At 40.9% G+C, this 10,328-nt stretch overlaps 1 protein-coding gene across 1 annotated transcript; it reads right to left on the bottom strand.

The window, feature by feature from the left end:
- Nucleotides 1-307: 307 nt before the first annotated feature.
- On the bottom strand, nucleotides 308-9,453 carry LOC115794062 (carcinoembryonic antigen-related cell adhesion molecule 20-like). The gene is made up of 4 exons (XM_030749304.1): nucleotides 9,197-9,453; nucleotides 8,764-9,021; nucleotides 8,183-8,292; nucleotides 308-535 (listed from the first exon to the last, which is right to left on the bottom strand). Exons 1-4 carry the CDS (start codon nucleotides 9,360-9,362, stop codon nucleotides 308-310), a joined length of 762 nt encoding a protein of 253 aa, XP_030605164.1. The 5' UTR covers nucleotides 9,363-9,453.
- Nucleotides 9,454-10,328: the final 875 nt, after the last annotated feature.

The following is a 10,328-nucleotide window of genomic DNA, read 5'->3' as shown; positions in this document are numbered from 1 at the left end:
ATGAAATAACATAATAATATATTATGTCAAACCTGTGACAAACTTAGTTATTATCTGAATCAAATAAAAAGAATATTACTGCTCAGATAACTGCATTTGCACTGACTGTACACAGAAAATGATGAACACAAGGACAGGAAAGCTATGATATGCAGTTGATGCAAAGTAATAAGGAAACATTGTTCCCTTGACAGTATCTGTCATAGCTGGTTGATTATTAACTGCTTTTAAAGTGCCTTGACTTCAAGTCCAAACTAGCTTACTTCTTCTGGCCTGCTTGGATATGAATCTATTGTATCCAAAACAGTCAGTGTTTGCGAATCTGAGAGTAAATCTGTGCACCATTAGTCTCAGGCTGAGGGGCTGGCCTCTTCGCTCGATTCATGTGGGTGTCATATGTAGGAAGGGTGGATGCTGCAAGAGCCCTGCTGTTCATTTGGACATGAGCATAATCTGTGGAGTCATTCTCTAACCCCGTCTGAACTCTCCCGCCATTTCTGTTTGGGAAAAACTTGATGTCTGCATAGTTCAACTCCTACAGGTGAAAAAGAGAGTACAAAAATATTACAACTGTGAAGTTCAGGGGATCTTATCATCTTTGTTTTAGAATCTATCAGATCATACTTTAACCGTTACATAAAAATAAGTCTTTGGAAACATTTGGTTAATATTACCAATAACACAACCATGAGCCAAAACTGTTACGTGGCATTTAAGTCAAACTCTGAGGTTCAAAGTCTGATCTTTAGCACTATGATAAACAAGCCTTAGTTGAAGTTGAAAGATGGGGGAGGGAGGCTCTGTGAATCAGCCCATACAGTCCTGGTTACTTAACAACTATAAAAGTATCCCACATATATAAAAAGATAAACTTAAGTGAATGTAAAGGAACTAACGACTTTTATCTGAGTTGAGGAACCTGCATTATCCTGGCCTCCTTTAAAAAACAAAACAAAAACAAAATAATGACTACTTAAATTAAATTAAATTAAATTAAATTAAATTAAATTAAATTAAATTAAATTAAATTAAATTTAGGGAGTAAATAATAAAATACAAAACACACACACACACACAAACAGCATTGATTTCAGAGACGCAGTGACAGAACTGCCAACTCGCATGTCTAGAACTAGACAAAAACAAATAAGGACAAGAGGAAGAAATCATCCTTATACATGCACTGACTCAGCAGGGATAATATTACCTGATTTAAACAGAATACATTTATGCTGAACAGTTACCTCAGGTCTGGTTTTCTGTTTTCCTTTACAACTTCACGATAAACTGACCCAGAAACTGTACTAGTATTTATACCAGTGAATTTTATAGCACAAGCTGCTTTCACACACATATTCATACAGCTATTTCTTATTTTATTTTCTAAAAAGTTTTCTAGCCTTTCCACGCTTTTACCTCTCAAACACAGACTCACTTACCGATGGATGCAACAGTGACAATTTGAGGTTCAGTAACTTGCCCATGGGCATTTTGACAGAAAGACAGGAAAAAACTGGGGATCAAACCACTGACCTTCTGATTAGTAGATGATCTGCTCTAACTGCTGAACCACAGCTGCCAATGAAATCTCTAATAATACCTTGGAGTGGACCCTATGAGCCCCAGGTCTCGGCTTGATTTGTCCCACCTATTCAATTCAATTCAATTCAATTTTATTTATATAGCGCCAAATCACAACAAACTGTCGCCTCAAGGCGCTTTGTATTGTGGGTAAAAACCCTACAATAATACAGAGAAAACCCAACAGTCAAAACGACCCCCTATGAGCAGCACGTGGCGACAGTGGAAAGGAAAAACTCCCTTTTAACAGGAAGAAACCTCCAGCAGAACCAGGCTCAGGGAGGGGCAGTCATCTGCCGCGACCGGTTGGGCTGAGGGGAGAGAAAGACATGCTGTGGAAGAGAGCCAGAGATTAATATCAATTAATGATTAAATGCAGAGTGGAGTATAAACAAAGTAAATAAGGTGAACCCCCCAGCAGACTAGGCCTATAGCAGCATAACTAAGGGATGGTTCAGGGTCACCTGATCCAGCCCTAACTATAAGCTTTATCATAAAGGAAAGTTTTAAGCCTAATCTTAAAAATAGAGAGGGTGTCTGTCTCCCAAATCCAAGCTGGAAGCTGGTTCCACAGAAGAGGCGCCTGAAAGCTGAAGGCTCTGCCTCCCATTCTACTCTTTTTTTTTTTTTTTTTTTTTTTAAAGCCTGTCATGTCTGGTAGATCTTGCAAGCAGAACTGTGATCTGAATGCGTTGTTGTGCCAAACATATTTGCTATTTCAAGATGAGCTCTATAGGTTCTCAATAGGCTCTTCTTGTTGATGTTTTAACCCTTTATTTTATTTATCTGAGTTATTTTTCCACATACTATGTAACAGCCAGAGCTGACAGGCTGAAGAAGAGGAAAATAAAGAGAAGAAAAGGGGAGAGAGAAAGGGAGCAAAAAAAAAAAAAAAAAAAAAAAAAAAAAAAAAAAAAAAAGGGGAAAGAGCACAAGTCTATTAATCAGATACTTCATCACTTTAACATATAAAAAAATACTATCAATACTTGCAAAAATAAATTTGTGTGTGAAAAACAAAACTAACAAAGCATGTTACGCACACCAACAATTTTGTTGAGTTGTGATTGAGTGGGCGTTTGTGTCTGTGTCATGTTTGTGTCTGTGTCATGGAACGTACTTACCAATGAGGGCAAAACGCTGCAGCTCCACCCATCAGAAGCCAGAGGCAGGTACGGAAAGCCCCCGGAACCCCAGGCCACCAGCAGCCCACCAAGAGCCAGGAAGACCCCCGGCCACTCAGTCCAAAGACAACCGCACACCTACCCCAGCAGACGGGAGAGGGTGGTCTCAGACGGAGCCCCCCCAGTCGAGGAGCGAGGGCTCCAGGGAACCCAAGGCGATGAGAAGCCAGCCCCCCCCCAGCGGCCAGCCCCCTGTACTGGCCGGCGGCAGGGCCCCCGGGCCCACGGCACCCAAGGACCGCCCGACCCTCCACAGAGCCCCCCCCTACGCCGAAGAAGCCAACGCAGCCCCGCACCGCACCCCCAAGGGGGGCAGGCCAGCACCCACGCCAGAACACCCAGCCCCACCCAGGAACCCCAAGGCACCCCCATCCCAGGGGGGTAGGGGGGAGGAGGCAACCAGCAAGGAGCGGCCAGGAGGCAAGGCACAAGGCCCAGACCCAGGTCCAGCCATACATACAAACACACCCAGACACCCGTGTACACATTTATACACAGATACTCATACATGTCCATACATACTTACCCACACACAGATATGCCATACATACACATTCACTCACCCACCCATACTCACGGAGACGGTGACAAATACACAAAGACACACATTCATCCATAGCTACCCACCCTCTGAAGGCGGGGCAAGTGGAAACCACCCCAGGGCCAACAGCGACCCCAGGACGCCACCAGCCCGGTCCCCAAGGAACCACTCGAAACCACCCGAAGGTAAAGGAAAGTTTTAAGCCTAATCTTAAAAATAGAGAGGGTGTCTGTCTCCCAAATCCAAGCTGGAAGCTGGTTCCACAGAAGAGGCGCCTGAAAGCTGAAGGCTCTGCCTCCCATTCTACTCTTAAGTATCCTAGGAACCACAAGTAAGCTGGCAGTCTGAGAGCGAAGTGCTCTGTTGGGGTGATATGGTACTATGAGGTCTTTGAGATAAGATGGGGCCTGATTATTCAAGACCTTGTATGTGAGGAGAAGAATTTTAAATTCTATTCTAGATTTAACAGGGAGCCAATGAAGAGAAGCCAATATGGGAGAAATCTGCTCTCTCTTTCTAGTCCCTGTCAGTACTCTAGCTGCAGCATTTTGGATCAGCTGAAGGCTTTTCAGGGAGCTTTTAGGACTACCTGATAATAATGAATTACAATAGTCCACCTTAGAAGTAATAAATGCATGAATTAGCTTTTCAGCATCACTCTGAGAAAGGATGTTTCTAATTTTAGAAATATTGCACAAATCCAAAAAAGCGGTCCTACATATTTGTTTAATATGTGCATTGAAGGACAAATCCTGGTCAAAAATGACTCCAAGATTTCTCACAGTATTACTGGAGGCCAAAGTAATGCCATCCAGAGTAAGTATCTGGTTAGACACCATGTTTCTAAGATTTGTGGGGCAGAGACCAAGAATTTCAGTTTTATCTGAATTTAGAAGCAGGAAATTAGAGGTCATCCAGGCCTTAATATCTTTAAGACATTCCTGCAGTTTAACGAATTGATGTGTGTCATCTGGCTTCATTGATAGGTAAAGCTGAGTATCATCTGCATAACAATGAAAATTGATGCAGTGCTTTCTAATAATACTGCCTAAGGGAAGCATGTATAATGTAAATAAAATTGGTCCTAGCACAGAACCCTGTGGAACTCCATAATTAACCTTAGTGTGTGAAGAAGACTCCCCATTTACATGAACAAATTGGAGTCTATGAGATAAATATGATTCAAACCACTGCAGTGCAGTACCTTTAATACCTATAGCATGCTCCAATCTCTGTAATAAAATGTTATGGTCAACAGTATCAAAAGCTGCACTGAGGTCCAACAGGACAAGAACAGAGATGAGTCCACTGTCAGAGGCTCTAAGAAGATCATTTGTAACCTTCACTAATGCTGTTTCTGTACTGTGATGAATTCTGAAACCTGACTGAAACTCTTCAAATAAACCGTTCCTCTGCAGATGATCAGTTAGCTGTTTTACAACTACTCTTTCAAGAATTTTTGAGAGAAAAGGAAGGTTGGAGATTGGCCTATAATTAGCTAAGGCAGCTGGGTCAAGTGATGGCTTTTTAAGTAGAGGTTTAATTACAGCCACCTTGAAGGTCTGTGGTACATAGCCAACTAATAAAGACTGACTGATCATTTTTAAGATTGAAGCATCAATAATTGGAAAGACTTCTTTGAACAGTCTAGTAGGAATGGGATCTAATAAACATGTTGCTGGTTTGGAGGAAGTAACTATTGAAGTTAACTCAGAAAGATCAACTGGAGCAAAAGAGTCTAAACAAATAACAGCAGTGCTGAAAGCAGCCGAACATGAAGAATAATCTTTGAGATGGTTATGAATAATTTCTTCTCTAATGTCTAAAATTTTATTTGTAAAGAAATCCATGAAGTCACTACTAGTTAAAGTGAAAGGAATACTCGGCTCTACAGAGCTCTGACTCTTTGTCAGCCTGGCTACAGTGCTGAAAAGAAACCTGGGGTTGTTCTTATTTTCTTCAATTAATGATGAATAGTAAGATGTCCTAGCTTTACGGAGGGCTTTTTTATAGAGCAACAAACTCTTTTTCCAGGCTAAATGAGCATCTTCTAATTTAGTGAGACGCCATTCCCTCTCCAGCTTTTGGGTTATCTGCTTTAAGCTGTGCGTTTGTGAATTATACCACGGAGTCAGGCACCTCTGATTTGAAGCTTTCCTTTTCAGAGGAGCCACAGTATCCAAAGTTATATGCAGTGAGGATGTAAAACTATTGACGAGATAATCGACCTCACTGGGAGCAGAGTTTAGGTAGCTGCTCTGCACTGTGTTGGCACATGGCACTGAAGAGCATAACAATGAAGGAATTAGATCCTTAAACTTAGTTACAGCACTTTCAGAAAGACTTCTACTGTAATAAAACTTATTCCCCACTGCTGTGTAATCCATTAAAGTAAATGTAAATGTTACTAAGAAATGAGCTTTCAGGGAATACTGTTAAGTCTTCAGTTTCTATGCCATATGTTAGGACAAGATCCAGAGTATGATTAAAGTGGTGGGTGGGCTCCTTTACATTTTGAGAGAAGCCAACTGAATCTAACAATAGATCAAATGCAGTGTTGAGGCTGTCATTCTCAGTATCTACATGGATGTTAAAATCACCCACTATAATTATTTTATCTGAACTGAGCACTAAATCAGATAAAAAGTCTGAGAAATCAGACAAACTCTGAGTAAGGACCAGGTGGACGATAGAGAATAACAAATAAAACAGGTTTTTGATTTTCCCAATTAGGATGGACAAGACTAAGAGTCAGGCTTTCAAAAGAATGAAAACTTTGTCTGGGTCTTTGATTAATTAATAAGCTGGAATTGAAGATTGCAGCTAATCCTCCTCCTCGACCTGTGCTTCGAGCATTCTGACAGTTACTGTGACTCAGGGGTGTTGATTCATTTAAACTGACATATTCATCCTGCTGTAACCAGGTTTCTGTAAGGCAGAATAAATCAATACGTTGATCAATTATTAAATCATTTACTAATAGGGACTTGGAAGAGAGAGACCTAATGTTTAACAATCCACATTTAATTGTTTTATTTTTTGGTGCAGTTGATGAAGCTGTATTATTTATTGTTTTTGAATTTTTATGCTTAAATAGCTTTTTGCTGATTTTAGCTTTGTTTTTTGGTGGTCTGGGAGCAGGCACCGACTCTATGGGGATGGGGTTTTGGGGGGATGGCAGGAGGAGAGAAGCTGCAGAGAGGTGTGTAAGACTGCAAGTCTGCTCCCCTTTTCTCAACCCTGGGTAGTCAGTTTTTAGGAGGGTTAATAAATTTGGCCATATTTCTAGAAATGAGAGCTGCTCCATCCAAAGTGGGATGGATGCCGTCTCTCCTAACAAGACCAGGTTTTCCCCAGAAACTTTGCCAATTATCTATGAAGCCCACGTCGTTTTTTGGACACCACTCAGACAGCCAGCGATTCAAGGAGAACATGCGGCTAAACATGTCGCTCCTGGTCTGATTGGGGAGGGGCCCAGAGAAAACTACAGAGTCCGACATGGTTTTTGCAAAGTTACACACTGAGTCAATATTAATTTTAGTGACCTCCGATTGGCGTAACCGGGTGTCATTACTGCCGACGTGAATAACGATCTTACCAAATCTATGATTAGCCTTAGCCAGCAGTTTCAAATTTCCATGAATGTCGCCTGCTCTGGCCCCTGGAAGACATTTGACTATGGTCGCCGGTGTCTCTAGCTTCACGTTTCTCAAAACAGAGTCACCAATAAGCAGAGTTTGTTCCTCGGCGGGTGTGTCGCCGAGTGGAGAAAAACGGTTAGAGACGTGAACAGGTTGGTGGTGTACCCGGGGCTTCTGCTTAGGACTACGCTTCCTCCTCACCGTCACCCAGCTGGCCTGTTTTCCCTGCTGCTCGGGATCTGCTGGGGGGGGAGCTAACGGCGGCTAAGCTACCATGGTCCGCACCCGCTACAGGGGCCTGGCTTTTCCAGGGTGCGGAGCCGAGTCTCCAATTCAGAAAGCCTGGCCTCCAGAGCTACAAACATACTACATTTATTACAAGTACCGTTACTGCTAAAGGAGGCCGAGGAGTAACATGTGACACCCAGAGCAGGAAAGTGCAGGAGAGACAGGAGAAGAAGCCATGCTGGTAGTGAGTCGGCTAAGGGCTAAGCTACTAGCTGAGCTAAGCTAGCGAATTTCTAAAAACAAATAAAGTGAATAATGTGAATACAGGTGATTCAGCAAAGAGTATGCTATTTAAAGTAGGTGAAGATTACACTAAAATATGTTATTATCCAGATAAATCGAGTTATACAGATATAACAGCTAACAGACAGCAAAACACTGTGCTCCGGAACAGGAAGTGATACAATACCGCAGTGAGAGCCAACACCAAGTGACAGCGCCACCCACCTAGGTGGCGCTGTCACTTGGTGCTCAGCAAAACCTCTATCAATGCGCGCGCACGCACGCACACACACACACACACACACACACACACACACACACACACACACACACTAACCTGTTGTAGGGAAAGTGTCTCTGTGTATAGATTCCTTATGTGTTCTGCTGAGAGGGATAATGAGTTATCACTATGCATTTGAGAGACATTTATAAAACATAACAAATAACAACAACAAATATCACCAATGAAGACTGCCTGACTGTTTTTTATAGTATTAATCCCTGTTCAACACACAAATATTACAGTTAACATTGTATAAATCCAAACTTTTTAAAACTTTTACTGCATCAGAAGTTTTACAAACAGGGTTTTTTTAAAGTGTTTCATAACACTGCTTTTCTGAAATGTTTATACTAATTACTATGAAGACATACTATTAATTTAATATGTTCACATAAAAACAACAAAATGTAACACACATTCAAAAATTACAACTATTTCCAACATACTTTCTCTTATAAATGTAGTACCCTCCACCAACAGCTGCAGCTATGATGACACAACACGCGATTACTATTCCAGCGATGCAACCAGCAGCACATGGTGATGGCTTGTCTGGGAAGGCAAGAATGAGAAAAAATATTTTCACATTAAGTTTTTAAATTGCGCGCATATATTAATGGTATTGTATTAAAACTCATTCAGGAGCTTTTGCTGGTGTGCGGACTCTTACTTTTCTTTTTTCTTTAAACAGAAATTGCCCCATCATCATCTCACAGTCATGTAATAATTTCCCCTTTTGTTTGATTTTGTAATTGGTCAGGTTTCAGTGTCTATTTGTTGGTGCAAGTATTTGCAAATGTTGGAGAACATTTTGTAATGTTTCAGTGTTCTGGTAAAACTGTGAAGGCACCACGTGGCTTTAGCAAACATCTTTCTATCTTTAAGTGGAGTCCTGTACTTAAAGACTATGTTGTCTCATGAGCTTAGAATTAATCTTCACCTGTCGGTATAAAAGATCTCTAAGGAAAAACTTCAGGAAATCTATCAATGGCATGACAGTGAAAGTTAACTACATGCAGGTACCTGTTACAGTCAGTGCATGCACTACCGATGAAGATGTTCTATCAGTTACATTATTCCATGCTTGACAGGTGTAGTTGCCACTGTCAGAAAGTTTAACCTCTTCCTTAATGTACTCAGCAGAATTCCTGGTTATCTCTGTCCCATTAAAGAACCAGGTGAATCTGGCAGATGGTGTGGAGTCAGCAGAGCAGGTCAAAGTTAAGGTGCCTTTGATATTTATCTTTTTTGGACCTTCGATTTGAACATTTTCTGGTCCATCTGAAAAAAAAAAGGTATTTATAAAATAAATGATTAAAAAATCAAATGTGTTCTTTGCTTTTAAATAAAAATTCTGCATTACATGGCTACAAAGAAAACATACTGTCATTTGCACTTCAATATTATGTAATTGTATGCATGAGCAGTAATGTACACTGAACAGCATTTCACTTACAATTAACAACCATGACATATTTAGCTCTATCACTGCTGATGGGGTTGCTGATATCACAGAAATATTCTCCTTTGTCTTTTCTCTTCACGATGTTAAAGGTCAACACTCTGTTATTGTCAGAAAGGGTCATGTTGTCAGCGAGGGTCAAATCTGAGCCATCCTTCATCCAGTTTCTGGTAAAGACTGAGCCAGAAGCCTCACAGGTTAAGCTGACTGAGTTCCCCTCAACTGGCAGGTTTGTTGGTGGTTTGACAGAAGCACCTGATATTTTCTCTGTTTGCCAAAAAGATAAAAGATTAGGAAAGAAAATGCCTGGACAGACGGACGGTATGACTACAATCCACTATATTTTGCTCAGGAGAATTATTTTTTATTCAGGAGAATAAAAAAACTAAATTAGATTTGAGCCACTTTAGCCTGCAGTGTTAACAAAGCCTCAGTGACACATCATCACTAAATCCACAAATTCTCCATTCTATTGTATCTTCATTCAGAAACCATTTAAAGAGGGGGGAAGGTCTGAAGACAGCTGAGTTGAACAGGCTGATGATGGACCCTTGAACATAAACTGCAACTTTGCTGAGTGCGGCGTTTCATACTGTGAAATTTAGCTCTCAAAGTTGAAGCTTTAAGTGCGTGTATACAGTGCAAGATAAATATTCTTCTAAGCAAGTAAATTTGCTTTCCTCAAGGTTTACATTGTTGCACTCTTTAATTATTAACACATTATTACAAGTCCTCCAGTCCAAACAACAAAATGAGTCAAATATGACCCAGCAAACAATAATCTTCAAGGAACCTGAGCTTTTCTACTTGGAATACAGTCATCATTTATACCCCTGTATTTTTCTTACTGTGAAGTCAAGATGTCTGCTGCTGTCTGTGTATCCCACCAATCTGTCTGTGACTCTCAGGTGTTTGCAGAGGATCTCAAGGAGCCACCCAACAGCAAGAACACAGGAAATGAAGATGAATCCCTCAGCAAACCATCCTAAAAATACTTGCTGAGAAAGACATCTTCTACAGGTATAAATCTGCACTGTAACATGTATCTTATCACTAACATATTACATAAATACTTGGATAGACCTGCATTTACTCAAAGTTTGTGTCGAGTTGGATGGAACTGGAA

This window comes from Archocentrus centrarchus, chromosome 16, assembly GCF_007364275.1.
Source record: "Archocentrus centrarchus isolate MPI-CPG fArcCen1 chromosome 16, fArcCen1, whole genome shotgun sequence".
In the NCBI taxonomy this organism is placed as follows: Eukaryota; Metazoa; Chordata; class Actinopteri; order Cichliformes; family Cichlidae; genus Archocentrus; species Archocentrus centrarchus.
This window is presented reverse-complemented; position numbering and strand designations above follow the sequence as displayed.